Genomic DNA, 21,550 nt, shown 5'->3' with positions numbered 1-21,550 from the left:
GGTCCTGAATAAAAAATAAAAGTGTTACGCTCTACTGGAAGCCCTCCAAAGGTAATATTCATCATTATGATTCCACCTCCCTGCTGCAAAGAGTCATATAGCGGATGTTCATTGTGAGCATCTGTCACAGGGTATTGCTTTCCGCAACAACAAAGAAAATGACGGCGGCAACCAAAACTTTAAATATCTATGAAGGGCTCAGAGGGAAAACAAATTAAGACACTTCTGAAGTTTTCATTTCATCGAAATGAAAGTGTCTGCCGACTGATGACGCCCCTCCTTTAAGCTGTATGCAGTCGGAGGTCTTCTGCTCCTTCTGTTCTTCTGATCCCTGTAGTTGCCTGTGGCTGGTTAACATTGTGGCAAACCAATTTCCTCCAGTAAGAACAGTTTGCCGGAAACCAGCTGCAGTTCTCTGACAGAGGGAAATGTGTTTCTATAAATGCACTGAAGTTCAAAGAAGAGAGGAAAAACTTTCACTCATCTGTAAGTGGACTATTTTTTACACTAAAGACCAGATTTATAATGCAGAAGATGTGATGTTAGCCTAAAAGACGTTGTCTCTTTGATGCGAATGGTGAGTTTTTAATGTCCCCAAGTGGCCAAAACATCAGTGTCATCGTATCTTATCCGGCCCACAGTTCAGCACAATTCACAGGTTACTGTAACATGTGAAGTACTGAGAAGTCAAGGAGCTCACAAGCGGTCACACCCCTAAATGAAAGTGTTTGAGTGATATTATGTAATATGAGTAGTGACCTTGGCTGTAAAAGACATAAAATCTTCTAAAACATCACCATATCATGGCACTGACAATATTTATTGATGTCAGTGTAAGGCCCAAGGCACACAGGCCTAAAGACCAACTGGTACCCACCAGTCACTGTGGACAAATTTATAATTCTGACCAGCTGTGAGCGGTTGTTAGAGGTTGCTGGCAGTTCCTGTAAAAATTGATTGCTTGAGCCCCTATTACACAAACCTAGAGACCTCAAGATGTTTAAACATGACGGTTTCAACTGTAAAAAGGTGCAACTTTTACTTCAAAGTCTGATGTTCTCCATTTGCAGTTTGCACTCTTTCAAGTTTCACTACAGTTTGTTGGATAGTTAACAAATGTCAGTCAGTATCTTCCACGCAATCTGTGGGTGACTCTGGCAATGTGGTGGAAACCAAAGATAGCAAGACAGCCACAAAAGATCTCGTTAGTCCTTGGTTACTTATAGTTTAATAATACAATATTAACAATCGATCCGTTCGTTTTCTTCTACTTATCCATGTCAGGGTGACAGGGATGCTAGAGCACGTCCCAGCTGTCATAGAGTGAGTGGTGGAGTAACCAATAGCAACCTGTCCTAGAACTCATGCAGATGCAGAAATTCACACCTATGGCCAATTTAAAATCACCAGCTAACTTAACATGTGCATCTTTGGACTGTGGAAGGAAGCTGGAACACCCGAAGGAAGCCCACATGGGGCCTGAAGAACATGCAAATTACACACAAAGGCCCCTGCTGGCTGGTGGATTGAAACCCAGGAACCTCCTTGCTGTGAGGAAACGGCGCTAACCAGCCTTTCCCTATGCTGCCGAAAAGATTAAATACACGTTTATTATAGATTAAGGCGGGACATTCCTGATCCCAGGGGGAACATTAATGTGCGATAAAGTTAATCAAATTTGCTCAACCTTTAGCAGCTGCAACATTAAAGTTATATATGAGAAAATCCACAAGTAATTCCCATCCAGTAATATATGAGCAAGGCTTTCATGTGCTACTAAGTACTCTGCTTCTGCATGTCTACTTTCACTTAGAGTCCCAGGATTAAGCCACATCCGTCAGCTGTGTGGATGTGATTCACCCGAGGACACATTCAGGTATATTCTTCAAAAAAACATACTGTGCAGCAGTGCCCTGCAGGGGCCTTCGGGATATTTCTGGCTCCCACTCACTCAGATATGCAACAGCCCAACATGGCCAGTCAAGCTGCAGAGCTGATAATAAAAAAAAAGGAAGTGAAGTCATTATAGTGGAAACTTCTGCAACTCTGAGATAAACTCTGGCGAGGAGTTCGCAGTGTGTAACTCTATTTTAAATCACTGAGGTAATGACTTTTAATGAAGATGGTGAAATGAGAGACATAATAACGGGAGCGAGTGTAGCTGCACATTTCGTGCGTTCCACTCTGCTGGAAACTGCCTCGACAGACAGCTGGGTGGGTGATTTACTGAATGTCTTTTGGAAGGCTGGATCATTTTGTACAGGGCTGCAAGCTTTGAGACTGATACCATACTGAATTGAAAATGATACCCATATCGGAGAGCCCTATTGGCTGTCAGGTTACAGGCGCTTGCATCCATGTGATAAGATTAAAAGATTCACACATGTGCTTATAACTGCATGTTCCAGCAGTAGATCACAGTAACAGTTATCTCACCGGAGAGCAGGCGGCATTAAAGAGGCAATTCCTCTTAAAGATTACTAGAGCGACGAGATGTTTGATTTATTGCGAACCTTAGGGCGAGAGACTCTGTGTGTGTTGAATATGTTTTATAGCTGCGTCACACATACAAAGTGGAAAGGCATGGGCATTCCCCCTCTGCTGCCAGCCAAGCAGCTAGCATATTTCCACAGCTGCATATGCCAGTTCAGCTGAAGTGCATAATCTCATTTCACAAAATGTGCTGCACAGTGAAAAAATAAGCATATTCAGTGTGATTAGTTTTCCTCCCCTTTGCATGTACCAGGGCATAAACATGGTTGACTCTCATTTACAGTCAGGTATTTTAACATGGCAGTCTATGGAAATTGACTGCCAGCTTCAAGTGGCCATTCAGGGACAGCATTTTTTTTGCACTTGTGGTTTGGCTTCATTTTTGCAGCCTTGCGACGTCACTGCAGGATAGGACTCTACTGCAGGAAAACATTCTCTTTTGGTTAGATTACGCAACACTTCAGAATAATACAGCATGAAAAGCTGCTGTCTCCGGAATAGATTTGATCTTTTAAATTGGTGTCCACAAGTTCAAAGACTACAACTGCAGACAACAAAACTGTGTTTTCTATATTACCTTTTGCAGTCTGTTTTGTGTTCTTTTTTGTGACCCAGGGTGTTTTGCACACTGCAAATAACACAAAATTTTATTTAAGGCTTACTTTGAAATTATTTTTGAACTCTGCCTTTAAACTTTGAATTACAGTGTTGAAAGAGCCACTAAGATCCTTCACAGGTATAAACACAGCATTTTATTGCTGTAGGAGTTGGAGCTGATTTTAACTGTATGCAGTTTGGTCATTTCACCCAATGGTTCACAACTTGAGGGCAATATTCATACAAATGGTCACCATGAGATGATAAATGTGGCAGGAAATGCTATTTCTGAAGTTTGTATTTACCTGTGAAGCTTTAGCTCCAAAATAGTTAATTGCATGTTTGCTCTACATGCAATAGATCCCTGGTTCAAAAGCAAAAGAAGACACAACCCCAACCTGAAATGGTCATGAGCCAGCGTACTACTAGAGTTGGTCCAGACCCTGGATAAATGTGACAGTTGTGTTAAGAAAGACTAGAATGAATGTCTCTATTTGCTAAAACTACTGATAAATAACATACATTTACAGTCCTGATTTCTTCCTGCATATTTTCTATGTACACATAAAACCGTACCAAGACGTCAGACATGGTGGTGGTGGTGTGGTGGTCTGGGGCTGCTTCAGGACATGGGTGATTTGTTGTAATTAATGGAACCATGAATTTTGCTCTCTAATAGAAGCTCTACCTGAAGGCAAAAGTCCAGCCATCATTGTGTGTCACGGTCCCTGGGTCTCATGCCCTTGGTTTTGTGTTTTCTGTTAGTTCATTATTCCTTTTGAGTTTTGAGAAATAATTTATGTTCATGTTCTGTGTTATTTTATACTTCTTTATTAATGGTGTTATTTTGTATTTTCTTGTGTTAGTTATAGATGACTTCAGATGTATTAGTTCCCTTTAGTGTTCCTGTTCTGTTCTTTCAGTCTTGTGTTTGGTTAGTTTTCTACAGCTGTGCGCCTGTTTTCTCTTCCTTCATTACCTTCTGTGTATTTTGTCTGAGTCTCCATGTGTCCTTTGTCAAGTCATCCCTCTAAGCTGGGGGTTTCCTAGTCCCATATTTATATGTTTAATGATTTCTGGAAACCTTGGATTCCCAGGCTTGCTTTGTTTATTACTAACACAGCATAACATGACAGTTTGGCCCCAAAGCTCAAGCACACTTGGGTTATGCAGAAAAGTAATGATCCAATATACACCACCAAGTCCACCTCTGAAAGGCTCGAAAAGTAAAAAGGAAGGTTTTAGAGTGTAATTAAGTCAAAGTCCAGACTTAAACCAGATTGAGATGCTTTGGCGTGACCTAGAACAGGTCGTTCATGCTCAAAAACCCTCCAATGTGGCTGAATTCAAACAATTCTGCAAAGAAGACTGGGACAAAATTCCTCCACAGTGAAGTGAAAGACTCGCTGCCAGCTACCAAAAAGGCTTAATTGCAGTATTTGCTGCTGAGCGTTGCACAATCAGTTATTAGATTTGGGGGACAATTACTTTTTCACACGGCGCCATGTAGGTTTTGGATAACTAAAAAAATCCTTAATACATGAAATCATCCTTTAAAAGCTGCATTTTGGATTTACTCTGGTTATTTTTGTCTAATTTTCTAATTTGTTTGATAACGTGAAATATTTAAATGTGAGAAATATGCAAAAAAAGTCAAATACTTTTTACAGGGCTGTAAAAAATGATTTGAGATGTTCTATATTCTATAGCAATTTATAATCCAGTCACACTATTAAGCATTAGTGAGGTGATGTCATTTAGAAATACACCTATGTTTACCCATCTGTTACTGTGACACCATGTACACCTATCACTGCAGTACATGGTGTTACCACCCGACTCAGAAGCTGCAACAAAAGTATGGAGACTGACACCAGAGTTTCAAAAAAAATAGGTTTGATTTTAAATTATTTTAAATTACGTAGGTTTACATGGATTGACGCACAATAAAAAGTAGCATTCATCTAAAAAGCTCCAGCGCATTTTCTTAACTGCAGCATTATATGTGACTCTGTTTTAGTTTTATGCACAAAAGCCTATTGCATATTCTGAAAAGACAAATAACTGAGTGGTTAAATGAACTGTGTAGAATAAATGGTTAATAAAAGCCAGAGATTTTTAGAGATAAAAACTGATCTAAAATCCTGGCTTCAGCCCAGCATGAGGACAGATGGGTTTATGCAGCCTGCTCTCTACATAAAGCAGAATCTTGTCATGGCTGAAGAAGTGCAGTGATTGCTTTTTATCATTTAGATTCAGTTTAGTTAACAGTCACTTAATCGAATTTTACTTCTCCTGATTTGCCCTCCATTGGGCTCAGCATCCCCTGGGGGTCTGCTGCTAGGCCCCGGCGTTTTTAAATAGAGCGCCGCTGCCCTCTGGTGGATTCAAGTGGTGCTGACCACACTGGGAGCACACTAGGTGCAGATGTTGATTTGGATCTTCCAGATGTTTGATTAAATTAGTCAGGGTTGTGACGTCTACAGCGTCTTAATATCTGCCACCACTGACTCCAGAATCCAAAAATGCACCCAGTAAAATAAATGCATTACCAACCAGATTATGAGTGATACAGGCAACGATTTAAGAATATATTACGTTTCTTCATAATTCAATTCAACAGAAATTGACCCAATCGCAGAAACTTTATTGATTATATACCAGCAGCATTTCATTGCCTCCAAAAACAAAACCCCCCATGAATAATAATTTACAAGAATCTCTGTTTATTATCTGTGCCACGCAATAGACTTCCTGCCCCATCTGTCAAGAAGAAGCCATTGCTGTAACAGACAGCGCACATTGTGTTCTGGCAGTTAATGCATGGACGCAGAAAAATCTTTTCACACTTGCAGGAAACGCATGCGCATAGAGGAAACCAACTGGTTTGTGTCAAGCCGAGGCAGACGGACGTGATCGAGCCAAAAATCACCTGTATTCTGGCATTCATGGTGACACAGTGAGTACACATTTATATTTTTATAACAGAGAGGGCGTCTTAAAAACGACTGAAAGCACGACTGGTTGTGCAGTTTTTCTTCTTCTTCTTCTTCTTTTCTTTTTTGGAAAATAAGGCGGGTAGTTACAGGGTCCAGTGAGGCTGAAGCATTCTTATCTGGATGTTCCTCCAGCAACCAGGAATATTAGAATTAATTTCTAGACAATTTGTGCACACTGTCATCCGTGCTAAAATAAAATCATCGATCATTAAACGAACCTAGATATTAGCAGATCTGCTGCTTCTTTTTGCCTCTAAAGGGAGAGAGAATAATGTGAGTGGACGCGAAATTATCAGTATTTCTGATCATAATGATTGCATTATGTTCCTATAAATGGCTGCTTGCTGTAGGGAGACTGTTTTCCTTGTATCGTGTATCCTCCCGAGGATGCGATTGCTGCGGTCCAGGAGTAACGCCTTGTCGCTATCATTACTGCTCATCCCTCACAGACGGAGAGGGGAGATGAGGGAGAGAGGAGGGGGGGGGGGGGGGGGGACAGGGGGGCGGGGGTTGTTGCTCATCACATTGGGTTTTGTTACATTCAGCATAATCCAGCAAACCCTTGATTAAAAAAATCCACTGGCTTCTCGAGCTGTTTGCATTCATATATTTATATATTTCATGTCGATCGCTGTTGCATTGTGCAAAAGTTGATCGTGAAGTGTTCGCGCATTCCGCAAGACACGTTTATTCACCTCAGGTAGTTTCAATTTAGCAAGCACGGATTTCAGCACGAGATTTCCGTATCATTTAGGCTTGAGTCGCTTTTTTTCCTCCTCTCAATCCTCCTTAGAACTGCGCGCCGGCTGTCAGATCTCTAATCTCTTGCGATTTCTTGGACTGTGATGTTTTGCGTGTGATGCTTCCGCTTAATGCGGTAATGATCTTCCAGTGAAACTTCTCCTACCACCATCACCACCACCCTGCTTTCCGCGCAGCTCTCTCACTGTAGTCTTCTGCTTTCAGCCCATGGGCTCAGAGCGGGAGGAGATGCGTAAGACACAGGTGCAGGTTCATCAAGAAGCAGCTGCCAGTGTCCTCCAAGCGCGCACCAGAATGGGAAACACCCCCACCAACGCCTCAAATGCCTGCTGCTTCTGCTGGTGCTGCTGCTGTAGCTGTTCCTGGTAAGGAGAAACACTCCACTGAATCCCACACATCCACACACAGATTTATACACTGATGACTTAAGTCCTCTCATTAATTACATTTCCTTAAATTTCACGGGTTCATGAGTTTTGCATGAGTTGCTAGCTGTTGTTGTGTGGCCGAGATGAATCCTGAACTCACTCAAATTTGGTCCAGCAGGACTGATTGGTGTCAGCTGTAGCTAATTTCACAGCTAATAAGACTGTGGGACTTAAGCAAGCAGCGGGCATATGGCATGCGTGTGTACAAGGAGCAAGATGTCAAATGGTGTGGCTACGTACAATTCGGGAGGGAGGGTGTCGTTTGCAGCTGGTTGGGGGCTGCATGCAGTGAAAGAAGATAGTGAAGGGGAGGGTAGTTGCCTTCTTCAGCTAGTGTAGGGCTGGGCATAGGAATGCAAGGTGCTGTTGTTGCTCCTGAGTGAGCTGCTGCTTTGAGTGCCATTGTCTCCACGCATTATTCTATGTCTCTGCCACAGCCCCACTCAAGTGGATCTTGTTTTTGAGCAATTTTAGTATCTCTGTTTTGCTTTCATGTCTCCCACTGATCACCAATTGTTATTTTTACTTCCAAAACACGTGTTTAAGGCACCAAAGTGGCCTTAAACTAAATCACTTTAGTTGCCACAGAAAGGAGTGCGCCACGCTCGAAAAACGCTGAACAACCCTGCCCAGTGAACTGCACTAAAGCGTAGCCAGAATGTACAGTGTTGTATTTTATCTACACCTAAGTAAAACTAAAGAAGAAAAAATACAATTAGAAAACTAAAACAGAATGCAAGCACAACTACACAACTATAGCAATGCATAATAGATAGCAATAAGACTAAAAGGACAGTTCTTTTAAAAGCAATGAAATATGCACAGGAAATGAAACCGGTCTTAAAAAGAAATAAAAATATGCAGCAGTTTCCTTGAATTTCCTGTTCAAGTTAAAAACAAGAATATGACAAACAAAATAAAGCACTCATGCTCTATAATAAGATGGCGAGTATGACAAAATGTGTTACATATAGCCTGTCAAGAGGCATGAGAGAAGGGAGAGGTTCAGCTGATAAGCACCTGATAGGAAAAAAAACACCCAAACCTTAAAGTGTTCTGGTTTTGTGACTTCACAATGCCAATGTTTACGGTTTTTGGCAATGCTATCACATAGATTTCACAGACTATAATAGCATTTTTGTCATTTATGATCGATTAAACAGAAAAATCTACCGATGTAACACTGAGTTTATTGATTGCTGAGTAAGTGGCCCATGAAAACAACCAGTCATTACAATTATCCAGTGTTTTCACAACTCATTTCCCAACAGAGCTGCAGGATTCTCGAAATGCGATTCAGGATCCCTAGAGCTCTGCAACCAATAAGATTGTTGTATTACTAAAATGGGTATATCTACAGATAGGGACAGTACTGTGCAAAGTCTTGAGCCAGCCCTCATGGCTGTATAGCTTCCTCGGAAAATGGGAATTGGGTGCATGTGTTACTGAAATATGTGCAAACATACATGGAAACACAGTATATAAGACAAAAACTGAGTTTGTACAATTTTGATGAGCTTGACAGTTATTATTTGGTATGAACACCTTTATTCTTCAACACAGCCTGAACTATTTAGACAAGCTTCCTTGTAATTTCTTTAAGTAGTCTTCAGAATAGTTCTCCAGGCTTCTTGAAGGCCATTCAAACCCCACCCTGCTTCAGTAATGTTATGGTCCAGGCTACTGGGAGGCCAATCCATGACTCACAGACAACCACTTTGTGTTTTTTGTTTTGTCCAGGTATGCTTTTACTGCATTAGGAGTGTGTTTGTGATCATTTTAATACTGAAAAATCAAGCCATTGCCATTCAAATGTGATTCAGATGGTGGATCAAATCTGATGGTAATGTTTGGTGTTCATATTTCCATCAGCCTCGATGCCAACACCTGATGTTCTAAAAGAGGACTTTTTGTGCAGTAGCATGAGCTTAATGTTTTTAACTCTGAAGCTATGGAAACTCCCATATGATTTTGAGCCATCACATCACATGTCTGGAGTATTTTGCTTGAAAAGTTTTAGAATGGAAATAGTGCTGAGCATAAGAGTACAAATGGTAGTGAAGGTGTATATTCAGTTTGTTATTAGGACTATTTTGTCCTCTGTAAGTGGTCCCTGCTCCCAAAAAAGCTTCCACAAACAGCAAATCATGAAGAAAGTGGTCATTACAAGTTCCCAGAGCAAAAGTTTACACCGCCAACTGTCTTGGTTTGTCCAAACAATGATTTTTAATTTGCAGAGACATAAACCAGAAAACGTTAAATCAAATAAAAATCTAATAGTTTCCGTCTGGAATAAAATGAGACGTATGTTGTAGTAACAGCTCAACAACAGATGCACCTCCCTTTTGACTCCAACCTCTCATTCATTTACCAGCACCATCCACACAGCAACCCAGAAAAACATAAACTCAGTGGCCCCGTGACCGGCGCCGGCTCTCGTCGGATGGAGGCCTCAGGGGGGGTTAAACCTGTTTTGGAATTATCAGCTATTTGCTTTTGCTTCCTCTGAGGACAGCCGACCTGTTGTATGCAGAACGTGGTCGCGATAATTCACTCCGCTGGGGATGAGTAATACGTTTTTTATTCTACATCTGTATGACTTTAATTTAATTGTTGCACAGCTTCAAACACCACATTCCCAGGTGGGATGGCTCACAATGGACTCTCACCTGAACCAATTAGCCGACAGCCAGCTGCTACTTCAGGCAGAGAGAAGGTTTTAATTCCACACAGGTGAGACTCACAGGATGAGCTGGACAGTTGACACACTATACTTTTTACAGAAACGTTCCCAGTGGATCAGCCTGAACGTGCTGTAAATGTTCTCTCATTTCAAATGAAGAAGAAACTATAGAATGCATAGTGCTCCTGCTACACTACACTGTAGGAAATCAGTGTTTGCAATAGACTTTTTGACTGAGGATTGCATGAAATTTAAAGTATTTCTGGGTTTTGATATTATCTCAGTCTAGTGTCTACATATAGGGTATGTAGACACCAGCCCATTTTTAATGTGTACCATTTGGGATTGGCTTCTTAGTTTTATTTAAGGGAAGTCATGAGGCTAGACTGTATAATATTAAACCAATGGTTCCTGAGGTTTTTGATTGTTTGCTGCTGGAGAAATTTTAAAGTCCATATAATGCATTTGGGGTATGTCACTTTCCCTATGAATGTAAAGAGTTAGCAGAGTTATAATGTAATATCGAAAGGAGTTATACAAAGAAAAACACTGCTCTTGAGCGCACACCATAAAAACGTGGCCATCACAACCATCACATTGCTTTTGGCCTGTGCATTTTGAGGCCTTAAGGTTAGTGTATTGGTCACCACCATGGTGGCTTTTTGGGAGCCAGAAGTAACTGTATCTGGACAAGAGGGTGGAGTGTTAAGTGATCAGCTAGTTCTAGCAAGCCTGGTTACAAGGCTCTAGCTATGTGTGAAAAAGAAGATTTTCACAGGACTACATAGAGTCCTGTTGCTCCTGTGCTTGTGATCGTTGTCCTGTTGGATGAACCAAACGTGGGCCAAGCTTTAGCTGCTCAACAGATGGCCTCACATTTGACTCTAGAATACTTTTGGTATGCAGGGGAGATTGCGGTCAAACCAATGACTGCATAGTGCATAGAGTTGTGTGAAAAGTTTGGATCTACTAATAAGCGGTTTGAATGTCACAGATCCATTGCATACATTGTTTAACTGTCTTCATGATGTGAGAACCTGGCTATCTCAAAACTCTTTAACCTTGAATGACAGTAAAACTGAAGTTATTGTCTTTGACAGCCATATTCCATTGAACCAACTAACTGTTACCCTTTGACCCACTTCCTAGCTACCTCTCCCACGTTGTAAGACTCCCTATTGCCATTCGTTCTTCTGAGACTGTTCAGTCTTTTAAATCTCATTTAAAGACCCATCTTTTTACTCTGGCTTTGATGTAAGATAGTTTGATTATCATTTGGTTGGTTTCTATGTTTGTCTCGTCTTGCGTTGTATTTGTCTTATTTTTATTTCCTAATTTGTGAAGCATTTTGATCAAAACTGTTGTTTTTAAATGTGCTATATAAATACATTTTGATTTGATTTGAAGCCCAAAGTAAAAGGAAAAAAATACTACAGTTTAACTCAGCAAAGCTGAAGCACAAACATCTTGGATGGCTACACCTCACAGACATGACATTAGTGACATTAGTCATCATGACATTAGTCAGATAATCTATTTTCCACAAAAGTACAACCGCGGTGCAGTGCATTGACTTTTGGACAGCTGTGAATCTGCACAGCTAGGCTGCTAATGCCAGTATCCTGAACAATGAGTTTTACATATTAAAAAATACCATATTATAAACGTGCTCTAAATTTGGGCATTTTAACACGGAAGTCTGTGGGTGTTGACTCTATTATGGAGCCAGCCTCAAGTGGCCACTAGAGGAAATGCAGTTTTCGGCTCCAGAGGTTGCTACTTGCATCATCATGTAACATATTTACACAATGTCTGCTTTGAGGCTAGCTGGTACACCTGCAAACAAATTATGAGCAGTCGGCCCTTATTTCTAAATTGTTTAGCCACAAGCAAAATGTTAAAAATGTTCTCTTATTGGCTGTAAGGACAAATACAGTCGTGATGCACGTCACAGCGACTGAGGAACAAATGCATTACTTTTAATCCTGATGGTAATGTCAGCACACTGCATGGCTAATGTAGCTACGGATCCCATTAGTTCTGATCGTAGGCCCAGTGTGACACAAACTCAAACAACAGCAGGTGTTTTCATGTCTCCTTAAGGGCCTCCACATGTATTTTGCCATGCATTGAATTATAACATGTATTTATTCTGTCTGATAACAAATGGTCACATTAGAAGATTTTCCAATTTTGAATGTCTAGCTCAAGCTGCAGGGTGAAAAACTGAAAACCGGGTGACAAACTGCTTTAAAAACATTCATGATCAAAACGTCAAAGCTCTCCGTGTTATTTGTCTTTCAGTTTGACTGTTAGAAATGAAGACGAAACAATACAAAGGTCCACGTTTGAGAGCAGGACGGACAAAACCACTAATTGCGAAGAAAGGTGAGTTCAGCGATACAGAATCTGTGACATTGCTGTGGAAATTCGGTGACATGCCAACGCATCCATTATTCTTTTATTTTCCAGCCCAAAGCCTACTCTGGAAGACACTCGCTCCTGGGCGATGTCATTTGAAAGGGTGATGAAAAGTGCAGCCGGGCGAAGCTGCTTCAGGCAGTTCCTGAGAACAGAGTTCAGCGAGGAGAACATGATGTTCTGGCTCGCCTGCGAGGAGCTCAAAAAGGAGACGAACAAGACTGTGGTGGAGGAGAAAGTCCGCCAGATCTATGAGGACTTCATCTCCATCCTTTCCCCTAAAGAGGTGAGTAAATAATACTTAGAATGATCATATCTAAGTTTATCAACAGAACATCATAAATGTGTTCTCTAGCCTTGATCTTCTCAGATATGTTATGATAAGTTATCATTTTTAAAATATCAAAACATTTTTCATAATCTGCAGATTAGCTTACTGTAAATAAATTTTGGATGAAAGAATAATCAGCTCAGTTTCTTTGTCCCAAGTAGCAACCATATTATCACATATGTTTACTACAGTTCAAATGCTGACAATCAACACATTCTCACTCCTGAGGTGTAATATTGCAGATTGCTTTTGCTGCATTGCAGGCAGCTTTTATGTTCCTTTTTTTTAGCTCTAAGATCGACTTCACCAAAAGTCTCACAGTGGCTGTTTTAGGGTGTAGAGTTTATATAGAGTCAGGGTGTCAAAGTATAACAGCACTGACAACAAGTGGAGTATTATAAATATCATGTTAATGACAGGCTGCAAGAACAGTATTGTTAATAACCCACCAACAGCAAGTGTAGCTACCAGTAACATAAACCAGCCAACAGTCATAAAAAAGGAAAAAAGACTAGCTAGAGACCACTAAACAACATATAAAAGGCATGTGAACTGACAGGTTGAAGTCGCCTTACTAATTTATGGATTATGTCAAAAGAAGGCATGTAAGTAGATATTTTTGAGTCAAAAGTGGTTAAAGCAGTAATTTTACATTTTCAAGCTGGTAGCAGGAAGCCTCGTTGATATATACTCACTGGCTACTCCATTAGTTACATGTTGCTAGTACCAGGCTGGACCCCTTATGCCTTCAGAACTGCCTTCATTCATCATAGCACAGACTCAACAAGGTGCTGGAATCATTCCTCTGAGATTTTTTACATAATGACACAACAGCATCAAACAGTTGCTGTATTGTATTGAGATCTGGTCACCTTGGAATCTATTGCCATGTTCAAAAGACCAGTTTCTAATTTGAACACTGTGGTCATGAAGAGATGGGCGTGGTCAGCATCAATACCCAGGTAGGCTGTGGTGTTTACACGACACTCAGTTGGTATTAAGAGACTGAAAGTGTGCCATGAAAATATCCCACACATTATTAAACCAGAAGCCTGAACTGCTGATAGAAGGCAACAGAAATCTAAATCTTCTTTTGTCCAGTCTTGGTGAGCCTGTGTGAACTGTAGTATCAGTTCTTAACGGACATCAGATCACTCGGAGTGGTCTTCAGCTGGTGTAGGCCATCTGCTTCAAGATTCAGCATGTTGTTTATTCACTCTTCTGTATATCTTTCTTATAACAAGCAGTTATTTGAGCTTCTGTCGCCTTCTTGCCAGCTTAAAGCAGGCTGACCGTTCTCTGAGCTCTGGCATCAACAAGGCTTTTTCACCCAGAGAACTGAGGCTCACAGGATATTTCCTCTTTTTCTCTTTTCCACTCTGCTTAAACTCTAGAGATGGTTGCGTGGAGAAATCTCAGTAGATTGGGGCGATCGAGGCTCAAGAGTTGGGAGTTCGCCTTGTAATCGGAAGGTTGCCGGTTCGAGCCCCGGCTCGGACAGTCTCGGTCGTTGTGTCCTTGGGCAAGACACTTCACCCGTTGCCTACTGGTGGTGGTCAGAGGGCCCGGTGGCGCCAGTGTTCGGCAGCCTCGCCTCTGTCAGTGTGCCCCAGGGTGGCTGTGGCTACAATGTAGCTTGCCATCACCAGTGTGTGAATGGGTGGATGACTGGATATGTAAAGCGCTTTGGGGTCCTTAGGGACTAGTAAAGCGCTATATAAATACAGGCCATTTACCATTTTTAGATCTGCAGTTAAAATATTTAGACCAGTCCAACTGGAACATTCACTTAAATCACATTGTGTTCTGATGCTCAGTTTGAACTTCAGCAGGTCATCTCGACCACGTCGACATGCCTAAATGTATTGAGTTGGTGCCGTGTGATTGGCTAATAAGGCATTTGCAGTAACGAGCAGTTAAACAAGCATCTGAAAGTGTCACGCAGAGTATAAAATCCTCGTGTGGAAGTTGTTTTGTCCTTTTATATGTGCATTTTTTTAAATCCATCATCCGTGCTATTGAACATTCTTCTGTCTCCTCGTCCTCTCCAGGTCAGTCTGGATTCACGCGTCCGAGAAGTGATAAACCGCAATATGCTTGAGCCGACCTCGCACACGTTCGACGATGCTCAGCAGCAGATCTACACGCTGATGCAGAGAGACTCGTACCCCCGCTTTATAAACTCATCTGCGTACGCAGATCTGCTGAAGAGCCTGGAGGAGTCTCAGTCTCCCTCTGAGCCATAGACTCTCCACTGCCACACAATGCTTTCTAGCGCATGCGTCCCACCCGAAGGAGTTTCGTGTTCATGTTGGAGTCCTGCTATTTAAAGAAAGACAGACGTGAAAATGAACACTACTTATCCAGCTGTAACTGCTGTTTATTTACCCACGATTAGCTTACCAAAACCTTTGGAGCAAACAAGAACAAATGCTCGGTTCAGCATCAGTTACTTGTCTAAAACATATCTATATTTTTATATACTCCCTAACGCTTGACATTGCACTTTTCTACCTTGTTTAATGAGGGAACGCATGTATCTGTGAGCACTGCATTTGTATTTAGGTATATTGTGAGCCTTAATGCATATCCAGTTCTTGTAGAAAGTAGTAGTTTTTATTTAACGGTAAAATTAAGAAGAAGGAAAGTGCCTTGGAATAAGATCTTCTACACTAGCACCTTTGGTCTAAAACGAATGGTGCGACAATGACTTCACACGTTGGTGCTTTTAGCTCTTCTCAAAGATCAAAGTTTTTACAACTTGATGAGCTGATACCCAGAAATAGATCTTGTCTTTGTGTTTCAATACTGTGATACTAGTCTATATTTAATTTAAGCAAAACAGGGAAAAACAAACTGAATACATGACCATGACCACTGATATATTTGTGTATTTAAAAATTTGTGTGAAATAACTATATGAATTCTCACATAAATAAAGCACAATCATACGTTGCATTTCCTGTCATGTGTCATGAACATTCACAGTAGAGTCTATGCTTTCACCTCATTATGTATCGCACATGTAGTACTGTAGTTTTTGCAGTGTGTTAAGAACAGTTTTCAGAAACGACTTACACTTTAGGACAGCCAACAACATATTGGCTGTCCTACTTAATCAGGTAAGAAGGCTGATGAAATCCCAGGTGCTAATATTGTATCTACAATTATGTAAACCCAAATGCAGGAGGAGAGGAATGAAAGAAAGCAGAAGAGAAACTACATGTGTTTAAATGCGAGGGGGGCAGGTGGAAAAGTGAAGGGGGGTGATTTTAAATGCCTGGGATCAACCATCCAAAGCAATAAACAGTGCACGAGAGAAGTGAAAGAGAGTAAAGTCTGGGTGGAACGGGTGGAGACCAGAGTCAGGGGTGATTTGTAAAAGATGGCTAGAGATAAGAGTCAAAGGGAAGGTTTATAATATGCTAGTGCTATGATGGTTTGGAGATTGTGGCTCTGATAAAAAGACGAGAGGCCGAGCTAAAGATTTTCACTGGGAGTGGCCAGAGTGGACAGGAGTAGAAATGAGTATATCAGAGGGAGTTTGGAGACAAAGTCTAGGAGGCAATGCTGAGATGGTTCGGTCATGTGCAGAGGAAGGATAGTGGATATGCTTGACCAAGAATGCTGAATATGCTAGACAGGAGGAAAAGACCTCAGAGAAGATTCATGGATGAGGGGAAAGAGGACATGCAGGGGGTTGGTGTGACAGAGGACGCTGGGATAGGGAGAGATGGAGGCAGATGATTCAATGTGGTGACCACTAAAGGGAGGAAAAAAGAAATCTGAGAAGCTGGCAGCAATAAATATTTGACCTTTTAGCTTGGCGATGTGCCTTAATTAATAATTCATCACCAGACCAGAGCTACATTAATGAAAAAGAAAAACATTTAACAACAGGCCATTTATTGTGAGAGAGTAGGTATTAAACCATGAAATGTAGCCCTAGTTGTTATAATACATACAATTCCTGCAAGAAATGGCTCGTCTCAATGAAAAGTAGCTTCACAATCAAGCAACTACTGTTAGTTACTCTACTGTAACACTGAGGGTTGTGTGTGGCTCCAGGTCAGTATGCAGCATCAGTACAGTCATGCCTCTTGCAGGCTGACAGCCCCGTTCTTATCTATGAGTAGCAGCAGGTTTCTTTTTTTTTTTTTTCCTTTCTTTTATTTTTTAATTAAGTAAGTCAGTGGTCCTCGAGTCCGTGTAGTCTCACGGGAGTCAAGCTCAAAGGACTCTGTTGATGTTGATCAGGTGAGCGGACACACTCGTGTTCATTCGTCGCTGATAGGAGGAAGCTGCTTTTCTATGAATCGCTTGACATCCACCATTTCCTGTAAATACACAAAAAGATGCAAAAAGCATTTCAGACGGAACTCCACGGTCAAATGTGCCTTTTTTTTTTCTTATTCCCACCCTCACCTCTGGACACGCGCTGTGAGGTAGACCACGGTATGACTTGAAGGTAATGTTGGCAGGATTGATGAGACCTTTCATCTTCTCTGCTGTCTGGATGCCGAATGCGTAGGGAACCAGGGGATCGGCATCCCCGTGGCACTGCAGGACATGCATGTCCTTGTTAGCACTGTTGGCAGCCGCCTGAGAATAGAACAGATTAGGATTATTTTTATTATCTGATTATGAGTGAATGTGAGCTGGCTGTGGGATATCCCGGTAGTGTAATCCAATTGAAGGAGTAGTTTGCTAAAAAAATAAATAAATAAATTAAAAAATTTGAAGCATTACATGTATATATACAGTGCTTACTAAATGTATTAGACATCAACCCAAAGTAAAATAAAACCCCACTCATATATGTGCTTATTATTAACCGGTCCAAAAGAAAATACTTGCATTCACAACTTTATGAAGTGTCAATTATCAAAAATTTTAAGAACTACAAATTTCAGGTGGATCTGTCTAAAAGCGTAGGTTGCACCCTCAGAAATGTTTCTACCTGAGGGAAGGATTTGTGGAGAGGAAGCCAGCAGCTGAGAGCGACCACACCGGCAAGTTTCTGTTGAGTCGTCAGAGCCGTGTAAAGAGACAACGCTCCACCCTGGGGAAAAAAAAAACCACACACAAAAAAAACCATCATTCTCACAAAGATACTAAGCCTAACACCAACAGATTACAACTACACATCAACACAACCTCAGCTTGAGGACAGCACTTGATTAATCCACACTTGATTGATTTAAACAGTCCAGTTTTTATAGCAAAACCTAAGTGTGTGTCAGTTTTCATTGGATAAACGACTGAACAGACTTTTAAATCTATGGGATAATTCACAGGTGGGAGCTAACGGCCACATACCCAACTAAATAAAGAATAAACAACTCCCAGTGCAAGTATGACAGCTCCAAGAAAACACAAGTAACTCATCTAAGTCAGAACGTTTGTGACACTACAGGCCTTTCTCACTGTTAGAGGATACAAATACAAAGAATGCGGTTGTAGAGGAAACATGACAAATACACTTCTTCATTAATACACATTTGTCAGTCAAATAAAGGGAATTCACATTTACATACAAGGCTCATTTAGCAGTGTCAAAACATGAGTATGTTTGCATGATTAAAGGCTCTAGTCCTCTTTTGTTCTTTTAAAATAATTTATTTGGAAATAAATTATTTGTATTTTAAGTGCCTAAAGTACATGAAAACAGTGCCTAGTTGTTTTTTCTGCTTTTCTTGCCTAAATTTAAGATGTGCCTGGACACAAAATACATCCATAATTTAAATCAAGTTAATCTTTTCAGTTATCGTGCTGTTTGATATCAAATGAAAGAAACAGATTAGCAAAAAAATAGTCCTGCGCATAAGCATAAGAACAAATTGTTCAATTTTTAGTTCGTTTTTGTATAGATTACACAAACAGTTATTAAGCTTTAGATACGGTACATGTGTTTAACCTATTTTCAGTCTATGTTAGATGGCTGCTGTTGTATTAACTGCTTACAGCATAATAATACACTATATAATAACTGCCTCCTACTATGGCTCCATGGCTTAGTTATGTACACATTCAACTAAAAGGAGACACAAATCCCTTTGGGGTTGCATCAGGAAGGGCATCCGGTGTAAAATATCAGCCAAATCAAACATAAGGAGTGACCCAATGTGGCGACCTTGTGCATGAGGGAGCAACCAAAAGTAGCTTTAATATTTCCTTGATAAGTGCTTACTATTAACGGACCCAAAGACGTGGTTCGTATGATTATACTCACCTTCCTCACTGCACATTTGCAGTTGAAAGAAAACATCACCTAGCATCAAGCGTTTTTTCAAGATTAAAGTTGTACGCAGCGACTGGTGCTGTTACTCCAGGTCGAAGGAGTACATATTTTATTAGAACTGAGTGTAGCTTTTTGTCTGCCTGGATAAATATGACTGAAAAGGAAGTGCTGTTCATATTCTTTTAGTGTTTCTCATGGCTGTGAATTTCTTTCCAACTTAACTTTAAAAATCTGTAAATATCTTGTACTTGAAACAAAAAAAATTAAATGCACAACTTTTCCACGTTTTTTCTCATCAATTTGACACATTTCTCTGGTAAATCTGCTGTTTTCTTCCTATGAAATCACCAGTTTTTCTCTCAATTTTCTCTTATGTAAGTAAACTTAAAAGAAAAATAATTTTCCGCAAGATGTTACCAGCCCTCACCCAGTGATTTTTTTTTTTTTTTTTTACTTTCAGTGGCAGTAATGCGCCATCATAACACTGCCTGTAAATCACACAAAAAAAAAACAAGGTTATATAACATATCATTCCTGCACATCCCACACTTACCTGCGAAAATCCGCCCAGGATAATCCTGTGTGAAGGTATCCCATTCTTCACTTCTTGGTCTATCAAAGCTTTAACTGAAATGAAATTAAGGAAACCCCTTATGTTTGAATATGACTAAAGAAAAGGCCTGAAAAGGATCAAAATCCTTCTTTCAACATACTGTTCTCTGACGCTCTCTTAATTCCAGCCTCGTCTTCATTTGCATTCGGGCTCAGCCCATAGATATCAAACCTGTAGAAAGGGAGCAGATACATGTGAGGCTCATCCGACATGCAACAGCCACACTCTCAATTGAAAAATGCTCCTTAACTGCGAGGCTTACCAAGAAGGCATGTTCATCCTCATGTTCAAAGTAACAGGCATGATGGGACTGTAATCAGTGGAAAAGAGTAACATTATGGCTTGCCCTAACTGCCCTACATGTGTCAACAGGTTTATACATTTTCACAGCCTTTAATACAGCATTCAAGTCTACTTAAAGCGCTTACGGACTTTCTGAAACTTTCCCAAAACCTGCTTTTCCTGTTATAACTGCTCTAAATACTTACGCATGTGGACAAATGTATTTCACATGTGGTATCCTGATGCCTGCGAAAGCTTCTGCCCAGCCATGTCTGTCATTTTGGACACAGTTATAGTTAAGGTGAAAGCAAAAGTGTCTTGGGTCCTAATGAACACCAATATTACACACAAGACGTAAACAAATCTCTCTACATACCCAGTGTCGCCAAGGCCATGCAGAAATATAACCTGTCAAAACAAACAACACCTATTCGCACATGCTGGTACAAACTAGGCTCTTTATTGTCTAATAACAGCTGCTTTTTTCACTAACATGTGAATGACCTGTGTCGCCTTGTTAACTCACCGCTGCAGTGGCTTTACGGGCAGCAGGCACAATGGCAGGTAAGGGCGCTGACATGTTATTGCCGCACATGCAGCGCTGAGGCAGCTGTTATGTCGGGAGAAGTTAGCTGTTCTTAGCTAATAACGGTGCCCTCCCCTTTGTTGTCAATCCGTGTCGAGATTTGTCCAACTCTGCCGTTCAAATATAAAACAGCTGAAGGACAAAATACCGACCGACCATGGAGGTCAAAGTATCGCTGCCCCCTGTCCCTGCTGGCAGTCGTCAATTTCTTCTTAGAAGTTGAAATGTGATGTTAAAAACAACCACACCGACGGTTAGGGTTCTACTCGCTAAAGACAGGCACGCTTCGTAGTCCCGCCCCCTCCGCGTTTTGATTGGATGTCGTTAGCGGCCCGATTACAAATGCACATCAGCCATTGGGTGAGCGAAATGTCGATGAGCGACTCTTTGAGGGCTGTTAAATCCTCCACAGCCCACTTCTGTATTTGAAAATTACAGATAATGTGACTGCACAGCTGAAGAAATACAATTCAAAATTTTATAAATAATGCTAATAAAAAAAGAAGAACCTTTACATATTTAAACATAAGCTACTTCCAAGAACAATGATGATCTGCAGAGCTGTGGTAACTAGATTGGATTGTTCCAGAAAACATCCAAAAGAGCCAATACAGATCTGGAAAAAAAATGTTTATGAAACCGAGGTGAATTTGTACCAGGATGATCACAACACAAAGTGTACCACATTATCTGCCAAGAATGGTGGGGGCAGTGTTATGTGTGGATATGTATGGCTGCCAGTGGAAATGGATCACTAGCGTTTATTGATGATGTAACTGCTGATAGAAGCAGCAGGATGAATTATGAAGTGTACAAATACTCTCTTCGCAGATTCAGCCAAATGCCGCAAAAGTGATTACTGATAACCCAAAGCAAGCTACAAAGGCAACTCAAGAGTTTTGTTTAGGTTTGAGTTTTAAGCAAAGAATACTCTTCGATAGTTAAGTCAGTCAACTGATCTCAACCCAACAGAGCATGCTTTTTGGCTATGAAATGGAACAACTGGATGCAGAAACATCCACAAACAAGTAGCAACTGAAAGTGGCTCTACATGTTTTGACTTGGAAGACTTTTTTTTCACATTGGATGCTATTCCTGATGCAACCCCAAGGTA

The 21,550-nt window shown here is 40.8% G+C and overlaps 2 protein-coding genes across 2 annotated transcripts; one reads left to right on the top strand and one right to left on the bottom strand.

The window, feature by feature from the left end:
* Nucleotides 1-5,969: 5,969 nt before the first annotated feature.
* LOC308386340 (regulator of G-protein signaling 20-like) lies at nucleotides 5,970-16,898 on the top strand. Its single transcript, XM_080865807.1, has 5 exons — nucleotides 5,970-6,049; nucleotides 7,056-7,216; nucleotides 12,267-12,350; nucleotides 12,435-12,669; nucleotides 14,766-16,898. Exons 2-5 carry the CDS (start codon nucleotides 7,059-7,061, stop codon nucleotides 14,958-14,960), a joined length of 672 nt encoding a protein of 223 aa, XP_080721933.1. The 5' UTR covers nucleotides 5,970-6,049; nucleotides 7,056-7,058; the 3' UTR covers nucleotides 14,961-16,898.
* Nucleotides 16,604-20,732, bottom strand: lypla1 (lysophospholipase 1). The gene is made up of 9 exons (XM_080865806.1): nucleotides 20,377-20,732; nucleotides 20,227-20,258; nucleotides 20,057-20,122; nucleotides 19,831-19,878; nucleotides 19,669-19,739; nucleotides 19,509-19,582; nucleotides 17,675-17,776; nucleotides 17,140-17,316; nucleotides 16,604-17,051 (listed from the first exon to the last, which is right to left on the bottom strand). The coding sequence occupies exons 1-9, from the start codon at nucleotides 20,443-20,445 to the stop codon at nucleotides 16,992-16,994; spliced, it is 699 nt and encodes a 232-aa protein (XP_080721932.1). The 5' UTR covers nucleotides 20,446-20,732; the 3' UTR covers nucleotides 16,604-16,991.
* Between the last annotated feature and the right edge of the window lie 818 nt (nucleotides 20,733-21,550).

The sequence above is a fragment of the Rhamphochromis sp. 'chilingali' genome (assembly GCF_963969265.1).
Source record: "Rhamphochromis sp. 'chilingali' genome assembly, chromosome: 18".
NCBI lineage: Eukaryota > Metazoa > Chordata > Actinopteri > Cichliformes > Cichlidae > Rhamphochromis > Rhamphochromis sp. 'chilingali'.
Note: the sequence above shows the minus strand (reverse complement) of the source record. Positions and strands in the feature narration are given on the sequence as shown.